This window comes from Pogoniulus pusillus, chromosome 11 (assembly GCF_015220805.1).
Source record: "Pogoniulus pusillus isolate bPogPus1 chromosome 11, bPogPus1.pri, whole genome shotgun sequence".
NCBI classification, from domain to species: Eukaryota; Metazoa; Chordata; class Aves; order Piciformes; family Lybiidae; genus Pogoniulus; species Pogoniulus pusillus.
Window position 1 is genome coordinate 20,880,315 of NC_087274.1, and position 20,657 is coordinate 20,900,971.

General features: G+C 40.9%; 1 protein-coding gene across 10 annotated transcripts in view; it reads left to right on the top strand.

The window, feature by feature from the left end:
• LDB2 (LIM domain binding 2) overlaps positions 1 to 20,657 on the top strand; it is a 378,927-nt gene that overhangs the window by 156,017 nt on the left and 202,253 nt on the right. For 9 of the 10 annotated variants that reach the window (XM_064151375.1, XM_064151377.1, XM_064151376.1 and 6 more), the window contains exon 1: positions 5,502 to 5,754. In XM_064151375.1, the coding sequence (XP_064007445.1) occupies positions 5,623 to 5,754 (132 nt within the window). In that variant the 5' untranslated portion in view covers positions 5,502 to 5,622. Of the gene's footprint in view, positions 1 to 5,501; positions 5,755 to 20,657 lie in introns of those variants that run through there. The other variant, XM_064151379.1, reaches the window with a different exon arrangement.

Below are 20,657 nucleotides of genomic sequence, written 5' to 3' on the forward strand. Positions count from 1 at the left end.
TATTAGGCACAAAGGGAGGACACTTAAATCACACCGAGTACTGGCTTACCATAGCTTAACCAGAGAGCTTGTAAGTCAGATATTCTGCGATGTCTTGGCATGTTTAGTGGGCCCCTCACTATTACACCAAGACATGATTTGTGCTGTGGCGAGTTTGTCGCCTGTTTTCTTCCCCAGCTCTGCTGCAGGTGCTGTATGAGTAAAGCAGACAGCTTGTTCAGAGGGGGGCAGGAGCCTCAAAGACTGCATTCAACTGAGCATTCACAAAATTTCAAGACAAAAGTTAATGTTCATGGTGATCACAGACCAAGCCATTGTGCACACTGCACAGCTAAAAAATATTTCAAATCTCTTCTATTATAATATGTTCAGAGGTACTTCTGGCACCTTTGGCGAGTGCTGGAGCTGTATCTCTAATTTGGTAACATCAAATAGGTGAAGAGAATCCTTAGGGCTGTCATATGCATTGAATTATCACTACATGCAATTTCTGCAAAGTAAGTTTGAGTTTCCAAAAAGCCTGAAGCATTTAAAAGATGTGAACCCCTCTTGTTGCACTGGAAACTGAAACAAAGTTGTGTTGGTGAGCCCCACCTAGGGCTTAAAAGAAACACAAAAGAACAAAGATAATCATGTTGTTTATTAATGACAGGAAAGTGCAATTATCACAAACAAACAAAAAATGAGTAGACTACATGGAGAAAGCGTAGACATGGACACCGAACTCAGCAAATATTTTTGACAATGGACTGAACATATTTATTTAGTTTTCTGCCCACAAATTGTTTGTGAAAGGACAGTGTTTTCCAGAACATGTTTGGGTTGTTATTATTTCAATATATTAATATTTAATGCAAACAAATTACAGTTCCTAGATTTCTTATAAATTGCAAGCATCTGGTACACTGTGTTCTATAGCTGTGGAAACTAATGGCAGTATTGAGTTTTGAAACCTGTCAAAATCCTGTGTTTGACCTCAGCAATTGAGTGTTCATTACAGATGAAGGGGTACTGCTGGTGGTTCTTTATTATGCATCCTAACTTTTGTAGGTAAATTTCATTTACTCACTTCTGTTCATCTACAGGAAAACAATTTTGTTCTGTTACCTAAGGTCACTCCATCATAAGTCTTCAATGCTGCCTGGCTCTTGTATAAACAAAGGACACTTTGAAAAGGTAGTTTTGCTATTTTTTTTCCAAGAAATTTATATTATTTGACTATTCTGAAGAAATCTAATCTCAAGTATCTCTAGTTTTTAGCTATACATTTGCTGAGTATCTTTCACTAAAGTCAGTTTCTCCTGTTTTTTCAGTAGCTACAAACCACCTTAAATGTATCCTTGTAAACCTGATTACTGACAGAGACTGAACAGTCAACGCATACCAGGGATAAATACAGCAATTACACCTATTTACAGCTGTATCTCTTTTCTGCATTATTATTATTACTAAGTGGTTATTAAAAATAGTGCAGCCGTCAGAGCTGCTTCAATTGTTAGCTCGGCAAAGCAAGAACTGTGCCTCACTTGTGTGTGGTGCTTTCAGCAGCACTGTTTTACAGGGCTGTCGATGCTCCTGGGTGGTGTGGCATGGGCTGGCATGATGTGGCATTGTGTGGCACAGGGCAAATGCACTCCCTGTAGCAGAGGATCCAATAACAGTCACAGTGAGAAGGCAGTATCTGACCACGTGTGACAGCACAAGCAGCAGAGAGAGATGAACAAATCATTCTTGTTCATTGTATCCTGTCTCCTGCTTACATTCTGGAGGAAGTTTTTGCTGCTGTTTTTTGGTCTGTCTATTGTAGAGCATCTTGTCTGCTTGTAGGCAGTGAGAGTTCCACACTGGTGTGTGCTGAGGAAGAAGACCTCTATCCTTCTGCTCCACCAAATCCACATTTCCCCCTGAAATAAAGGGAAATTGTTCTCCAGAGCTATCAGAGTCCTTGACTTATGCGAGTCCTTCTGTTTCTGCCCAGGAGAGGGCAATCTGGCACCCAGACATCAGCCAGGTCAGCACACCATGTCTTGAGATTCCTTTGGGTGTCTTGGGTGGTTAGAGCCTGACCAGAAGGACATAAAACACTGCTCTGTCTCTGCTGGTGGGGTCTGATGGCACACCTTTGCCCAGCTCCACTTACTCAGCTGGGAACAGCAGGCATGAGTCCCAGTGCCTCTCTGAGCTGGTCTACTGACTCACTTCATGCTTGAGTGTGGCACCCATGTGGGGCTGAGTAAGCCTATGCAGTGCAGAGGTTTGAGGAGTGGGTCACAGTCCCGGTTTGGGGCTCCAGTGGGCTAACACTCTCTGCATTGAGGCATTTGACATCCACACCTCAGAGTAACGGCAACTCCATACGCTCCATTTGCTTGACTTCTAACCATCAGTATATAGACACAAGAACATACTCATTTTCAGATCTGGGAAGAAAAACTAGTCTCTTCCTCTTGTTTTTCTTTACTTCTTTCTTCCTCTGCTCACTATAAACTCATTTTCCAGATGAAGGCATCTATTGATTTTCCCAAATCTTGGGCTAGATGTTTGGCTTTGACCCCAGAGCTGCTTTAGGTAGTGGCCTATGCCAGTGGTGTGCGAGTTTGGAGCAGCCCAGACAGTGGGGCAGCACGTTTCAAACCAGCATTCATGGAGAGCACATGAAACTTTAAAGGTGGCAGATCCAAGTGGTAATCAAGTTGACATTGTCAAGATCCTTGTAAGTTCATTTTCCTTTGATTCTGCCTTCCGTCTCACTGTTCTGTGCATCACACTGGTCTAGATGATAACAGGCAACTGGAAGTGCTGCTGCAGCCTGTAATTAGCAGGCTCCTACCCTGGGACTTGGCTCCTGCTGGTGGGCTGTAGGTGTGTGATAATTTCCCAGTTAATCATTACGAATTATTAAAATATGACTTCATATTTCTGCTTTTTGCTAGGACCACAGACAGAAGCTGGTATTGAGGATGCGGGGGGGAGGGAGTATCTGGGGTTCCCAGTCATGAAAGCAATTCTTACAGCCCCATTCACTTGCAGTACCCTTGAGTTTGTCTATTTTTTATTTTATTTTAAATCAACCTCATCCTTTCCCCTCATCTCTGCCAAAAGAAAAAGCACTAACATTGCTGCCATGTTCAACATCTTGAAACAGTGAATTTTAGTCTAGTCAAAAAGTCCTTCAGACAGAGTTTTCAAGCTGTAAAAAACTCCCTCATTTTAATTATATAAAAAAAAGGCAGTGTGTCCCTTCTTTGGCAAATACATTTTCCTTTGGATTTGGTTTGTAAACAAAGTAAAATCCTGTTTGGCAGGTAGATTTTTGGTTTTAAACTTTAAGTATATGGTACTTTAGCCATAAAATCTGCGTCTAGTAGTGCTGTAACTCTCTTTTTTTTTTTTTTTTTTTCTGGTCATTTTCATTTGGGGTTTTATGGTAACCTTGGTAGGACCTGTTAAGAGTAAAAAGTAGATACAGTGTATCACAGAATCACAGAATGCCAAGTTAGAAGGGAACTGATTAAGCATCTGGTCCAACTTTTACTTGTTTCCTAGGTATGCAGAGGCCAGTGAACTCTGGCAGAGCACTGTCACTGTCATTGCAGCACTACTGAGCCAAACATCGCACACGCTATTTATTTAACTCAGCACCTCTTGTGATGGCACTGGAGCGAGAGCGTGGTGCTGCTGCATAGCTGGGGAGCATTTAGAGAGGCAAAATACCCCATGTATTATCTGCTGGCTCTGTGTTTAGTGACAGAAGCTGTGGGAAGTATATAAAACAGCTTAATACGTCATTTCTTATGGAAAGTGTTATTCCGCAAGAGCGTACAGAAATAGTTTTGCTAAACAGCGACTGGTATGTCAAAGATAAATCGTGATCTCAGCCAGTGGTCACTAGAAAAAAATGATGAACTTCTGTACTTTATCCCAAAAAGAGAACTCAAGATTTTCCAGATTTAGCCAAGTGCCAAGTGGAGCAGGAATTTTTTCAGATCTGTCTTTTAAAATATTCCTACATTCAGTCAGATTCTAATTAATTTTTTGGCAGTGGCTGAAGCCATAGCACGCTCAAATATTTTCTGGGATTGTGACATGAGTTCAGAAAACGTAACGGTGTGTGCCTTGATTTCCCCAGCTGTAAAATGGGTGACCCTGCAAGCGCTCCGGCGCAGCACCCTGGCTGGGAGCTGCTCTGCCCGCAGCTGGGGGTTACTCTCTTAATCATATTAGTTAACTAAATCTGTTCCTAGAGTGGTTCCATTTGCTTGAATTAATTTCCATCAGAGATTAATTCACTGCTGTTTATTGTTGGTTTTACATTTATTTAGTACTGTAAATAATGTCTGATACTTTTCAGCTGTGTATAGAGAGAGTCTGTGCACCAAGTGCAGGTAACTCCGAAGGCACCCCTTGTAAGCCTGGCACTGCCCCAGGTAGAGGGTCAGCCCAGTTCGTTTCCCTCTCTATTTTGAGGACTTCTCGTTCACGTGGTGTTTGCTCCCAGCACTTCCCTGCAAGTACGATTCGACCGATAAAGTTCATCCTTCACCTCCAAAGGGGGATGCCCTCACCTTTGCCCTCCTCCCTCGGCTTCCCCTCCAGTTTTAGATGTCTTATATTTGCAACGCACTCTGTCCGCTCCTGGGTTTATGCTCAGCAATAAGCCTGAAAATAGGGACCAGTCCCTACCTATCTGCCGCCGCCTTGCACCGGATAGCTGCTGCTAAACCCATCCATGTGCATTCCTAACCCCTTGCCGAGCGGGGCTGCCCGCAGCTCTTCGGGGCTCCGGCCGTGTGTGTGTCCTCCCGCCCCTGCTCTTTGTGCTTTGACATTTTTGCGGTTTCTGCGCTCAACCGCTCTCCATTGTGCGAGTGCGGAGCACGGAGGTGATTTCTTTGTGCAGCTTGCCCGGGCCCGGCCATCCCGCCCCCGGTGCAGCAGCCAGGCCGCCCTCCCTCCGTGTCCCCGAACTGCTGATGTGAGGAGCAGACCCGCCAGGGACGGCCGCGGGGCTCGGGCAGCGAGCCCCGCACGGGCAGTGCCAGCGGGCAGGACTGCGCCGGCAGGGCCGTCTGGGAGCGGCTGGATCGGCAGCTGCGAGCGGCGGGGCTCGCCGTGGCCTGTGTTTATGTATTTTGTAGTAATCACATTGCTGACATTACCCGAGCGTGCTCCTGGCAGAGGGGGATTGGCTCAGGCAGCTTTAAAACCACCTATATGCTAACCAGCGCTGCTGCCAGCTTCCTGAGGGGTCCTGCCTGGGAAAAATCAAACCCCAACCTTAGACCCCTGTCAGGCGGGGAGGGACATGATATTTTGGAACTAGTCGGCAGCGTGGACAGGAAATGACCCCTCCAGAAACTGCTGCTTTAAAAAGGAGCGGTGGTGCCTAAAGCTCTCCAGTCTCTCCCTCTCTCTGGAGCCTGAGCGCTCCCGCTCCCGCTCCCCCCGCCCCCCCGTCTCCCGCTATAGAGGCTCCCACAGCAGTTCCCAGCCAGTGCGTGCAGCCTGGATGTGTGTGTGTGTGCGCGCTGCTACTTTGTACTGTGAAGAACACACAGCCCATGTGCTCTGTATGGATGTTGATGATACTCTGTGTAGCTTGAATCTCTGCAAGCAGGCAAGATGTCCAGCACACCACATGACCCTTTCTATTCTTCTCCTTTTGGCCCATTTTATAGGAGACACACACCATACATGGTGCAACCAGAGTACCGAATATATGAAATGAACAAGAGGCTCCAGTCGCGGACGGAGGTAAGTCCCTCAGCCTTGTTTTCCTGTGCATGGACCCTGTTAGGTTTCAGCCCGGATTCCAGCTGAAGCGTCCCACTAGACAGTACAGTATATGCAGGCAAGGACCCTAATTAATTTAGTAGTTTAATTGGGTAATCCCTCATTATGTTTCCACGCAGAGCAACTCTTTGAGGAGATACCAGCTTAGGCTGAAATCTTGAAATTACAGTACAGCACTTCAGGATTGATTATAATGCTGGTCTCAGGAAATTTCTCTGCTTTAGTGTGTTGTTTGCTCAGGATCTGTCCTACTGGCATTTACAGCTGTAACACTGCAAGGTATCGCCTGAGCTTTTGCACAAAACTAATTCAGAAATGTTGCAGGTTTAGGGGGAGAGACGTGCCTTTCTCTGGTTTTGTCTTGTGCACTCGTTGAAATTAAAAATGAATGATAACAGAAAACAGGAGCAGAGTTCTCAAAACTTACTCCTAGGCTGCACTTAAAGAACACATGTTCAGCACAACAACAAGAGAAATTCATGTTTACATTTAGCATGCAGTTGCTTTTAGTGGGAGAGGTGATCGGTTCATGACTATCACATAGCTGTCAAAAGTACCCAATAATGTAAACTACATTTGCTGGTGGTTATGCTTTGTATAATTTGTTAGTGGCTTCTAAACCCAGATCAGCCACCACAAAGAATATGCTGAATGGGAAGGGAAAATACTTTTGTCACTTAAAGGGAAAAAAAAAACTGAAATAGAGTAGCCTGCATCTTGTTATTTATGTGGGTAAATAAAGCACACTTTTTAGTCTGAAGTGAAAAGTGTGTGGGGTGAATCAGTCTGCATTTCTGCCCATGTGTCTGTGTTTGTGCAGCAAACATTCTTGGTGCTGCAGTTTTTTCCTAGTAGTTTACTAGTGGTGCTCTGAAAACACTTTTAAAAAGTATTAATCTTGTCTAGTGAATGGCTTTGTATAGGCAAATATCTGCCAGATTCGTGCCCTCAAGCATGATAAAGGATCTCAGATTGATCCGTTTGTTGTATTGTAGTTTTTGAAGGGAACACGAGGTTGTTATAAAATAAAACACACGTCTGAATTGTCAGCTAAGCCATGGAGAGTCTGTGACGTTTAACGTATATGATACAGCTAACGAGCTGTGACCTGCTTTCTGATTGGGCAGCGCTCCGGGGTAACTGCTTTCCCAGCACCCTTACCACTGCTCCTCTTCAAACACTGCTGGGGAGTACTTGGTAAATACACTTCGTGGTGTTGGTCGAAAACTCCAAGGAGATCATTGAGCCCAAATCATGACAAATGTTTTGGCAGTTTTGCTCCAAGTTGTTGGTTGCAGAGGGTCACTGCCATAAAAAAAAAGCACCGGGGGCTGTGGGGGTTTATTTGCTACTGTTGATTTGCCAGTGTCTTGCAACTTTGCTCCTTACATTCCTGTACATATTGATGTATGAATGTCTAGACTTTTTCAAGTGAAAAAAACTCAGCAAGTATGTAGTATTAAGTGATTCCTTCAGGGTTTTATGTACAAGCTGTTCTGAAAAGCTGTTAGTACTGATTTAGCCTTTTTACATGTTACTTTAGTGGTAGTTTTAATAACTCACTGTATTCTGGTGGCAGCTCCTTTACAGATGTTACACTAGAAAAGTTTTGGAGGGACTTGTGAAACAACTCCCCCCTCCTGTGTTGCTGAGGTGTGTTGAGTTAGACTTCAGAGCATGTAGTTACAGTTTTCTGCTGTGCACATTCACATGGATCCTGGTGAGCAAAGAGCAGTAACACACTCTTCCTTGCTAGTACTGTCATAGGTTTCAGCAACATTTTACTTTGACAGACTGTTCAGTTAATGAAGGCCTTATGCCAGAGAAAAAATACTTTTGCTTTGTGATTCTGGTTCTTTGTTTTATAATTTCTGAGCTGTGTGCTGTAAGCATTGTTGTTTGTTGAAATGTATTTCCTATCTAGCTTCAGCTCATTTCATTCATCCTCCAACTGAAGCACCTTCCCTAATAAATAAAAAATTAAATTAGTTTCCTGGGACACTTAGAGTGACTAGGTGTGGACAGCCTGTAAAGAATCATGCTGAGTTCTGGGGCAAGTTGGGAGTGGAAGTTTCACATTAATTTTACGCACTTCTAAGCATGTTTGGGATTGGTATCTGAAGGCTTCTGGAGCGTGCATAACTAGCTCTGAATTTTTTGAGTTCAGACTGATGGAGCCTTGTGTGCAATGGAAGGAATGTGCCTGTGCTGTGGGTGATAGAGGCTTTACTGCGTGAACGTTTCTCTTCTGGCAGGCTTTGGAATAATGTAGGCACTGGTCTCTGAAGGAGGCTGCTTGTACTCTGTGAGCCCCAGGGGGTAGGTGAGCACAAGCAAAGCAGCTTAAGGGCAAAGGAATTATAAAGAAATTCTCCAAAAGACTGGGAGCAGTGGCAGATTCCACTTGGACCCAGCTTGTGGAGAGAGCTGGTGGCAAGTCAGGATAGGTTAAAAAATGGGCCTTCACCTCTTATCTCAAAAATAACCTTGGAACAATGTTTTAGGATAGTCCTGTTTTCCTACAAAATTAAAATGTTAATAATCCTTTAGGGTCATAGTCTCTGCTGTCCCTTGCAGTGGTGGAAGTACCAAGGCAGAGCAAAAGATACATAATTTAATAAAGTTGTACAGAGGCTGGATGGAGAGCTGATGATAGAAGCATCTGTCTGTCATTTCTACCTGTTTTCTTTGTTCCATCTATAGAGCCCACCTTAGTAGTGAATTCCTGCAGCTGCCTTCCAGAGCTTGCAAGTAAGTGAGAAATGATTCAAAAAAAGAAAAAGCTGTTTGAGACACCATTAGAGAATCCACTGGTAAATGTCCTTTCTACTCCTGCTTTCCCAGCAGCAGATCTGTGGTATGTTGGGGGAGGTAGAAGTGTCCTCAAAGTGTCTCTGTACTTGAGGACCCTCCCTGAGAAATCCACTGCATCCACTCCTGTTTGTGTCAGGTTTTGGGTAGAAAGCAATAATAGTCAGTGTGAAGGATGTGCCCAGTGTACTAAACAGACAAAGTACAGAATGATAAAGAAAGGTCATTTAGATGCAGCATGGCTATTCGTGCTGTTCTTATTTTCTTTAGGAAGAAGTGCTAGTCATGAAAGTAAAGAATTAGCAATTCTAGTCTGTGCTAGATGGATGTGATAATTTTTGGTCTCCAAACTTACAACTTTATGGGCTCCTCAGGCAGAACCTACAACTGCCTTTTTAAATTCAGGGTCAGTCTTAGGCAAAGAATTCCAATCACACCCAGGCAGGGGGTGGTTTTATGATGTAAGTTCTGGCAGAAGTCCACCACCCAGTTAATTCTTATATGACCTAAAGTAAATTAGGGAGTCTGAGTTACTAACTGGTGTAGAGGAACACCTTACCTTCCTTAAAAGTTGCTAAAAGAAACCTAATCTGGTCATGCTTTTCTTCAGGAGGGGAATTCATCTTTGCTTTGGGGGCATCTAGTGCCATTTTGTAATGCATCAACAGTCTTGATTTGAAGAAGGAAAATGAATATTTAAATGTTTTATAATCTCTGGCAGATATAAAGATAAATCTTATTTACTTCTAGCATAGTTTATTAACTTTCTGGTTAACCAAAATGCAGCTGTTTCCCTGCTCTGTGTGTGGTTTTAAGGATTTCATTACCATTCACTCAAACTCAGTTGATCTTAGTATCTGTGTTGGTTTAACATAGCAAAAAAGCAATGCTGTTGAAGCATCACCATCAGTTTCTAAAGTTCTAGGTAGTAATGCACAATCCAGGTAAATTAGTTCAAATACTTCCCTTGTTTTTTATCAAACTCAGTGTTTTTAAAAAGGACTTGTTTCCTCTTTGATGTTGCAAATCCTTTTCTGTTCTAATCATTCAAAATTGCTCACACTTAAAACAAAAGGTGATTACATCTTGTGTGTAATTATTTTTCCTTAACATTACAGTGCACTGTGGCTAGATCACTTAAAGTTGCTGACAGTTTAAAGTTTGAGGTGTTGCTTTTTCTGCCAATAATCAGAGAAATTTATCAAGCCTTTCACTTGTTTATCTAGTCTGCTATATTGTTAGCACTTTTGTGTATCACAATATATTAAATTCACCTGTATCTCTCCCTGACACTGACTTCAGAATGGATTCAAGGCTCTTTTTACTGATTGCCGTTATATGCAAAACAGCATTATATGCAAAACACAGTTTTTCCTCTGGCTAGGACAGCAGTGTTTTAAGGGTGACTAGAAAACTTGAACTGTAGCATATCTGTTGTAAAGACCATCAGCTATATTAAGTCACATCAAACCCTGTTAAACTATGTAGTGAATTTAGCTAACAGAGATTACATGATGGAAGAAAATGTAGAGAAAATTAAAGGGAAAATAAAGTAAGATGTTATGATTATTTAAAAGCTACTAAATGAACTGGAAGCTTACACAGGCATTCATATTCCACCAGATATTTGAAGCAAATCAAAGCCAAACAAATTTTCTGCAGTTTAATGGAAGTTGCTTATTTTATTTCCTCACATTGCTATCTGATGAAATAATCTTTTCTTCTTCCTGATGCATTTTTAATAGATTGGTCATAAAAATCTATGTTGTGACATTACATTTGTTCACATAGCAACTTAGTATCGCAAACAGATCTCATATTGTGTACATAAGGGTGAGTTTGCTCAGTGAGTTTGTTTTGTTGAGGGGAAAGCACATACATTTCTGTCTCAAAGTATTTTGGGGGAAATATTCCTTCACCCACAAATATTCTAACGCTTACCAATTCTAGGAACATGAGGGAAGTATTTTAAGAGAGCACTTAGAAACCATGCTTTGCTGAAAGGAAAAGGTCAGTTTTAAAAGAAAAACCCTGAACTCCTTTAAGCAGACACTGACTTCAGAATGCATTCAAGGCTCTTTTTACTGATTGTCTTTTATTTCATATAGGTTTTTTCATCCCTTAACGAAAAATCAGTTACAGCTGTTTTCAATTAAAATTGTTACCAACTAACAATTCTTATGAGGCTGAGGGAGGAAAAAAAAGACTCAACTTCCTTTCCTTGCTGATCCATAGCTTACAATCAGGAGGATGTCTTGCTGCTTTTTTTTTTTGCCCCCTAAAGTTATAAGATAGAATGTAAACTGCAGCTGTAAGGAGCAGGGAGCTTTTGGGGGCAGGGACTGGTGAGCGGGAGAGAGAATCACTGGGAAAGTGTAAAAATGGATCTTGTCTGCAAATGACTCTGCTGCTTACTAGATAGTTTTCTGCAAAGAAACCTATTCAACTATTCCTTTCCCCTTTTTCATTCTTTACTCTTTAAACCATAAATCCACTTAAAAAAAAAAAAAAGCCTTAAACTCAGTATTTCGTTGATGTAAACAAGATTTACTATGCAGACCCAGTCTCAAAAATAGAAGTCCCTGGATGGTGAGAAGGAACAAAACAGAGACCATAACAAGGGCCCAGTGCTCAGATCTTATTTAAGCTGGAGTTTTGCCTGCAGTAGGATTGCAAGATCAGATAAAAAAAAAAAGCCAAAAAGCCAACCCCCCAACATTTGTTTGTGGTATGTACACTTTCTGTGTTTGCAGAAAAAATGTATGCATAGATTGCTAAACTCGCTGCAGTGTTTTTAGCTAGACTCCTCATGCCAAGTGGTTTTTGGGTTTTGTTTTGGTGGTTTTAGGAGGGAGTTGTATCTTTTTTTTTTTTTTTTTTTTTTTTTTTGGGCCAAAAGTTGCATATCTGCTCTAAACAGGCATTCCAACCATGCCAGTACTTTGTTCGGTAGTTTCCTCCCCAAGAAGAGCTTTCTTTCCTGCCCTGTACTGTGTAAACAGACCAGCAGTGTGTATCCTCAGTTTTGCTAGGTGCTCTTTTCCAGAAGTTGGTTCTCGGCTATTTGAAGCTTCAGAGGGGTGATCCTTGCAGGAACAAGGTTGTTGCAAAGTGCCTGGTCCCAATGGTCTTATTTATTAGGTAAAAATAGTAGTGAAAGAAATCTCCCTGAACTGCTGGCTGAAATCTTCTCCCTAGGCTTGTGGCTTTCTTTTCCCCAGTACATTCTTTCTGTACTTGGTTACTGTTAGAATTTCACAGAGAAAGAACTTTATGGTGAGAATACTGTTTCTAGTCCTGTTACATTGAGCTGGGCAGCCATGCCTTTTAAACTAAAGCCTGTAAGTTACTGATCAAGTGGAATACTATACTTGGTACTCCTGAGGTAACAGGGGATCATCTAGAACTGCTTGCAGACCATAAACCTCAGTATGGAAGCACTGATGCTTCTGGATATAACTCTGGCACTTTCCTGCCTTATGGGGACAGTGAAAAAAATCAGAGATCGGGGAAAATGAGATCTTTACAAAACTAAATGCATTTTAGGAGTTGGTGGGTTTCTAAGCCTATCACTTCTTCAGGTTTCAAGTGTTGTTAGAGTCTTTGCAAAGGTCACCCGTTTCACAGGAGCAGGCTGCCTTCTTCATGAGACTCAGGCTGTCCTCTCCATGAGATCTAGGCTGCCTTGGCACCACTTTGCTGCTTATACACCATTGTCAGGAAAGCATACTCATGGTGGAGCTGCTGGCTGGGATAGTTTTCCCATTTGCACAGTACGGACTTGAAGAATGAGACTTGAGCATGGCAGTTCTCTTTATCAATAATTCTAATAACTACAGTCAAATTAAAAGTATTAAAGCTGAACTCTCTGGTGTCAATATTCATATCCAGGTACTCGGCCAAAGTAGAATCACAGTCTCACAGCTGACATAGTACAAACACAATTTTATGTAGGATTCTAAATGTAGTTAAGATCTACTGGACGGTTACTGCATACTAAATAACCAGGTCTTTGCATTCTTCCAAGCAACTAATAAGTTAGGACACGGCTGTAGTACCTACCACAGTGATCTGCAGTACCTGCTGCTGTTCATCTTCCCCAGTTCTAAGTCACAGCGTCAGCTTGCCAAGCTGAGCAGAAATGTTCAAATCTGTCCATACTATTTGTATGTTTAAAAATGGAAGAGGAAAATCTAGCCTCTGGTTGCAGTTTTACCATCAGATTACTGATGGGCATCAGGTTCAGTATCTATCCAGATCCTTTCTGTTTCACACAACTGCTAGCTGCAAACTAAAGCATCCTTTGCAAACTAGAAGAACTGCACAAGCTGGTTGGAGGACCTTACCTGTTGCATTCAGACAGAAAATGAAACATTGTATGTGCTAAGAATGGTCATGTCTGGAAACTTCTGATTCCTGCAGACCCTAATTGTACATCTACTGTGCTCGTTGTTGAAAAAAACAAACAAACAAACCAACCAACCAAAACCCCCAAAAAAACAGCCATGGGAAAAACAACTGTTCCTGTTTGAGTGTTCCTATTTGCAGTCTCTCATCACCTGTGCAGCCAGCTTTTCTTTTGGACTTTAATAAAACATTTTCTTTTTTCCTAGCTACATTTTTATTAGGTTATTTTCTAAAGTAGTAAATTGAGAAAATGATGACTTCCAGTAAGTCATTGAGTATTTAAAGTATTTCATGTGCCCTGTTGTGATTCTTGTTCCAGTTGTGCAGTTTTGCCTTGGCCATTAGCAGAGGATTGTATCAGAGACAGAACCGCCATCTGTCCTAGAGCAGGTCACAAAGAGATTTCTGAAATATTAATGACCACATTATACAAAAAGAAATATTCTAAATCTTTAAATACATTGGCCACATGGAGAGAGGAAAATGCTCAGAAAACAAGAAAGCAAATGTAGTGATTTTTTTTCATTTTATTATTGTTTAAGCTAAAGCACCCTCAGCATACTTCATCCCTCAGGAAGACAGTCAGCAGCAGCATTCCTAACCATCTCCTCTTCTACAACCTAGAGATCCTCAAGGGTGCAATTGGCAAGGCAGGATTTTGCTGCTTTGAAACCTGCTTTGCTGCTAGGTTTCCATACAGGGTAGTATTTTAGAGCTAGAAAAAGGGAATATGAAATGCCTCGCACCTAGAATGATATGTTTTCTTTGTGCAGTTTGTGAAAGTCTCACAAGTGGGTTATGTGGCAGTGTAGGAATGCCTGCAACTGTTTTACTCTGTCCCCATGACCTGTTAGTAACTTGCCTTTGCATATCAGTGTCACCATCTTCCATAATTCTTTAATTACCAAAAATGCTTCCATGTTACTCCCATTTCACATCACAATAATGTGGCTAGAAAGAAAGGAACTTATGTAAAATGCTTCCTTTAGAGCAAGCAAAAATTATTCTTGTTGTTCAGCATCTTGCAGGAGGGATCCCAATTCCTTTTGGCCCTTGGCCAGCATTTTTCTACATTTCTTCTTCACCATACCAAGATGCAGAAAACACTGACAGGGTACAGATTGTATACATGCATTTGCCACCATACTACTTGCTACCATGAATGAAGGCAGTACAATATCTCTATTGCTTCTACCTAGACTTAATCACTGGAGTATCAGTTAACCCTTAGGGTAATTAGGTAATAATGTTGTTGATATGATTTGAAGCATCATTTTAAGCAATTAGAAGTTCAGATATAATGTGATGCAATTATGCATTATATAGTGCATTTATCCATTTTACAGAGCAAAAATTACCATATGTTTTGTGGGAAGCTTGGCATTTTGCACTGACTGGAGTTCTGCTCGTATTTATGAACAGCATGCCTGTAAACTATGGTAATAACTCTTTGAAGGCCACACCTATGCACATAGCTGATTATGTTAAAAAGCATAGGCCCATTTTAATGAACATGTTGGCATGAATAATGGGACATGAAAAGCCAACACACTGGGTAAAGGTTCATTACCTGAGTGCAACAAATACTACATGCAAAATTTCCATGACTATTCACTTGAGTTTAACAGTGAATTTGCTTTGGCTATGCTTGCACTCTTTGTGCATTTCTGTGAGTGTTTGATCAATGGAGTTTTATTCTCACAGATAATTGCAGAATGCTAATTTCAGTTTGTTAAGCATTCTGGAAAGAAGTTGCTAAGCTGAGAGGCATTGTTTCCTATTTTGACTTTCCAAAACCTCCCAGGTACTTAGAAATTAAATACACCGGAGAAGAAGCATCTTTGATTGTTTTGCACTAGGGATTGACTAGCAAATTAATGGCAATAACTGGGTGGCAACGGCAAAACTGCAGGTCAGTACATGTGATGTACATGCAATTTTTTTTTTTGTGGGACAGGATGCTACTTAGTTTAGAAAAAAATTAATAAGAAAGAATTGGTGAAAAAAAATCAAAGGCTTCTGACCTTTTAAGCTCTATTTGCATCTCAGCTGATCCAGTCACATAGTATATGGCAAATCACAACATGTAGTATTGGCAGACTATCACATACTTACAGTACACTGCTTGTAATGAAAAAAGAACAAAAAGATGTCTTAAATTTGAGTAATTAATGCATGCAAATAAATTGCTATTAATTCCTAGCAACTCCATCTAGAATAAAGTGGATTTCATAAAATTTATGATTTACTGTGAATTATTAGCTCAGCTCTTTTCAGTGCCTCTTAACACTCTGTCAGGGTTAATAATGCAAAGTAAAAAGATGGGTCAAACTGCCAGCACACCAAGTACATCTCTTCCCTGATGCTGCTGTAAGATTATTTAACACCCCTATCAAAAGCATCCTAACGCAACTGAGTTACACCTTGGCTGATCGCTTCATCCAAAGGGCTGCACTTCTAAATGCACAGTGCAGCACAGGCTTTCTGGTACAGGGCGGTGTTAGCACTGGTATGTAACCTGAAGCCACAACCTGCGTGTCTAGACTGACAAGAATCCTACCAGTTGAGCCACTGTGACACCTTGTGGCTTGTGATGCAACACAAACATCCTAGAAACCTAGCAGGTAAAAGCCAGAGGTTCACAGGTATTGATAAATGCCCTCTCAATACAACTGTCGACAGAAATCTGTTTGCTGGATTACTGTACCAAGTTTTTGAGATAGGGTTACATTTAGCAGTTGTGGGCATGTTTCTCTCAGGGGTTCCTGTATTAGGTATTTTACTGTGAAGTGTCATAAAATGGGGTGACATTTGGCTAAGTCTGACCTGCTGGTATTCTCCCTGGTGCTCTAGTGTTTGCTTGATATTCAGATTACATAAAGAAACACTGTTTTGGCTGCAGTACAGAGTAAATATTTTATTTGTTTGCAACCATTAATTTGGTTAAACAAAAGAATGCTTGAAAGGAGTAAAATACGTTTTGGTGCTGAGTGTGTTCAAACAGTAGAAGAATTAAAAGGAAGTGAGATATAGTAAGCATTTGGCAATGGGCATACAACTCTGTAAACCCCTGAAATTTGGGTTGAATAGATCTGTTTCAGCTGTGGATAGTTCATTAACTAAAATGAAGCTGTGTTTAGCTGAGAAATTCTCAGTAAACTTTCAACTGGGCCACTAATGCATGGAGTTGAGAGGGAACTCTGCATCTGTAAAGGCTTAGCCTCATGGTTTCTTGATTGCCACTTGTTATGTCTTCAAACAAGTGCCTTGAAGTTTCTTCCCATGATGATCCTGAGCATTTGAGAGGAATTTCCTGTAAACTCCAGCACTGTGTCCTGTAACACTTTCCTTGGCTTTGATGCTTTCAAAAACTTGCAACGGCGGAGTTGCCAAATACTGACTTACTGCAGAATACACTAAGTCTGCATCTTTTTGTTGTCCTTTATCTTCAGGTACTTCCAGAGTGCTGTCACTTATACATAAGATGTAGACATAAGAGTTCAAACTTGGGTTTAACTTGCTGGTGTGGGAAGCAGTAGCAGCACAGGGATCAGGGCATACAGTCTACCTTATTTCCTGTACAGGTATTTTGTTTCTTTGCTCAGCTTTATGCTCTTGAAAGTTAGGTGGTTTCTGATGCTCATGCACAATGCTATCTTGATGATGTGTACAGAATCACAGAATTGTCAGGCTTGGAAGGGAGCTGAAAGATCATCAAGTTTTGACCTCTCTGCCATGGGCCCGGACATGTCACACTAGATGAGGCTGCTCAAATCCCCATCCAGCCTGGCCTTAAAAACCTCCAGGGCTGGGCCCTTCACCACCTCCCTGGGAAACCTGTTCCAGTGTCTCACCACCCTCATGGTGAAGAACTTCCTAACATCCAATCTGAATCTACCCACTTCTAGTTACGCTTCATTCCTCCTAGTCCTGTCATTGCCTGACATCCTAAAAAGTCCCTCCCCAGCTTTCTTGTAGCTCCTCTTAAGATACTGGAAGGCCGCAATAAAGTTACCTCGGAGCCTTCTCTTCTCCAGACTGAATAACCCCAACTCTCTCAGTCTGTCTCCATAGGAGAGATGTTCCAGCCCTCTAATCATTTTAGGAGTCTTGAGGCTGGGACCACTTCTCTGTTCTTATAGAGTGTTTGCATTGTGAAGTTCTGGTCCATATCTGCAGCCCATTCTTAATATTGTGTTCTGTATTGTAACTAACTGAAGGCTAAATGTAGATAGTAGTACTTAAAATGCTTTCTAAACCAAATCTAAATATACCACATTCATTTTGGTTTCACAAATCAAAATGTTTTAATTTATATTGCATGTATTTATGCACTACAAATAATTATCTGACTAGAAAGTGCCATAATAGTCTAGGTTCTTGGAAGATGATTGTTTAGTGTTATTAACACATTTCATTACTTCTCAAATCATTCAGCATGCCCATGTAAACCTACTGCCTTTGCCAAGCAAGAACAAATATATTTTAGGGCAGCATTCTGCCAGCTGATTTGTCTATCTGATATTGTTATCAAATCTATTACTTTTTCAGTGGGATTCTTCAGTAGTTTCATGTCAATCAAAGAAGCTGACTTGAAGTCTGTTTTCTTTTAAGAGTGGACAAACTGTTTTACCCTCAATTCCACAGGAAAAGCATATTCTTCTCAATGGGAACTGGTGCTGTGGAATAGGTATCTTGTGAGGATTTGGGAAGAGAATTTTGTAGAGACTTCTAATAAATAAGTGGAGATGGATCAGAGGTTGTTCTAGGGAGGAAAGGCCACACTTATTTTTCCTTTTATTGTTTGCACTCTGCTGTTTTAATTAGCCGGTGATAGCAGACCCACTTTGAATATTAAAAAGACTAAATCAACTCCCCCTTCCCTCATTCCCACATCTGTTGCCTTTTGGAGACTATTTACAATACCAAAACTATCCACAGTCTAATGGATTTTGCCTTTTATCAGACATTACCTGTGTTTGCTTGTGAATAGATGAGGTAGTTAACAAATATTTTATTCTGCTTATGAGGAAAAATAATTTCAAAATTATTATTTTGAAAGAAATGAAGTCACCTTAAGCAAAACTTGAACATTTTTGGAGTTGCACAAATGAAGGTAGTCAGTCATGACATACTTCTGAATAGTGATCTAATAGCAGTATCTTAATGATTACCATATTATAGAAACAAAAATTGTTCCTGAGACTGCTTGAAGTTGGAAAGAGTGGTCTCCTGAGTGGGCCAGGAGCAGGGGAGCATAGTTTGCTAAAGCTGCTGAAATGATCTCTGTTCCATGTCACTGTGCCACTGCCTTCTACAGTATCAATTAAGTGGACTGAATTTCAATAAGGAAGTGAAACAATTCGCTGCCCCTCTGCTGGGTTGGGCACACCCCTGCACAGGAGCTATGGAGCCACCTTCTTAATGGCAGTCTATGACATGCATATTAATGCCTCATCCAGATCATGGTTCTGCAGGACCAGGGTAACTGTCCCCTACTCAGTGCCCATCCAATTTGGGGACCTTTCATCATCTGTGGGCTCTTACTTTTGCATAATGGCACATCTAAACACAGCAGTAGAAAAATGGATGGATTTTTAAGTGTTTTTTTCCTACCATTTTTACAGATGTATACCAGCTACTTATTAAAATGTTTTTTTCTATTGAGGGGAAAGAACTCTCCCAGTGTTGCTGAAGGTAACACAATTACTTATATAATTTTAAAGATTATTAGAAAGCATATGAAACTGTTAGGACCATGGGAACTTGGATAAACCCACCTGGTGTGCAAATTTTACTGGAATAGCTGCACTAAGCTTGAGAACACTGAGTGTGATTATAAGAGTCAACTGAGAAACATAAATTGAAAGTTCAGCTCAGCAGTCTTTCCTTTCTTTAGAGATTGATGGCACACAGATGCACAACAGCAAATAACGTAGTCTGTGGGCCAATGGTGCTGTTGTGATTTCAAAAAGAAAACAAAAATAATCTTTTTTTCCCTGTCACAAGCCGATTATGTTTGTTCCAGTCTGACCTTGTAACTGCAACTCCTCATCCCATGCAAAGCTTTTCCATTGTTTCCATCAATGAAGTGAGCATTTGACCCTCTATTTGAAGGTGCTAGAAGAAGGTGCAGAAGCTGGTATGGCAGAGTTTTGTGGAGCCTACCTGTTCTAACAGGTTTGGCACATTTAAGTGACTTAATTCTCTGAGATGAATTTGAGGCATGTTAAAAGGAACTAGAAGGGCATATTTAGCTTGTAAGTATTTTCCACGGTTGGCTTTGTGATAAAACCACATGTTCAGGGGCTTAGATTATGTTTGCACTTATTGTTTCACAAATGCCAAAGGTATAATAGAAACCACGGTTATGAACAAGCAGCACTGGCTATTAAGGAATATTGTGTAGAAAAACAAATATCAGAAAGGGGGTAAACTTTTTCTCAATTGGAAATTTATCTGGAGAGAAATGTATGGCTCATAAATTAGCAGAATAGGAGGTAGATCTGGCAGGCTGTATGAAATACATCACTTAGCTGAGCTTATCCACATATTCCTTGAAAGTGGATTCTGAAGTGTACACTGTTAGCTGTATTAATAAATAACACATTTTTAAATATATGTTTTTTCTTCATTTGGTTTTAGTACCAATCAAAACCAAGTCCTGCATATTCATAGTTAATACTTTCAATCATTTTTCTCCAGCAGCTGTTATCTTCTACTGCTTTACTGGGCAGTGGAAAGGAGACAATTAAATGAAATCCATAGCCCTTTAGTGCCTGTTCAGCCTGTGACTGGCAGCATGTGGGGCTTGTAGCTGCTGACCTGGCAGACTTACAGCAGTTTTGTGATGTCAAGTGTACATCTCATGGGCCTATGCAAGCTAAATATGGGCTTTAGCACCCTACCCCTCCATCTACAACCCCCAACCTCCCCCCACCCCAGCTGCTTTCATTTAGTACGCTGAAGAGTTCTCCCAGTAAAAATCAGAGCTAAAGAATCAAGCTGCCCATTACAGTTGTGAACTTAAGTGCTTGGCAGCATAGCCTGAGTTACTGGGTCCAGCAGCTGGTTTTGTAGGTGCACTTTCATATAGTGCTTTATTTTTTTGCATAGCAAATAATTATATTCTAGTTTAATAAGTAAAAAATGGATGCACCTAACAAGTCTGAGTGTTGCTGAAATAACTGGCAAATTCTTCAACAGCCCAGCACTGTATATCTACCTTAAAGTATGCATTCCCTCACTTTGTTACCTATATGAACCTTTGGAGTTCTTCTGCTAGGAAAATGAGATTGAAATAATCACCTTTACAAAGTTTTATATATGCTGACAAAATGTTACTGTCTGCTTCACACTCGGTTGCATTTAAAACCTGTGGGTGCATTTCAGGCCACTTGCATTCGCAACAGTTGTCTCTCTTGCTTCTACTTAATGATTTATTTATTTCTAGGAATTGCATTTGAAATTCCCAGGCATCTAAACCTTTTTCAATATCAGTCTGACCACTGATCTTAAAAAAAATCATCTACCTCAGCAACTCAATCACTGACAAGGGCTGGAGGAAATGAAACATATGGGATCTATTAAGATTTTTATTTATGCTTTTAAATATTGAAGTGTGTATTGCTGCTTGCCTTTTATGC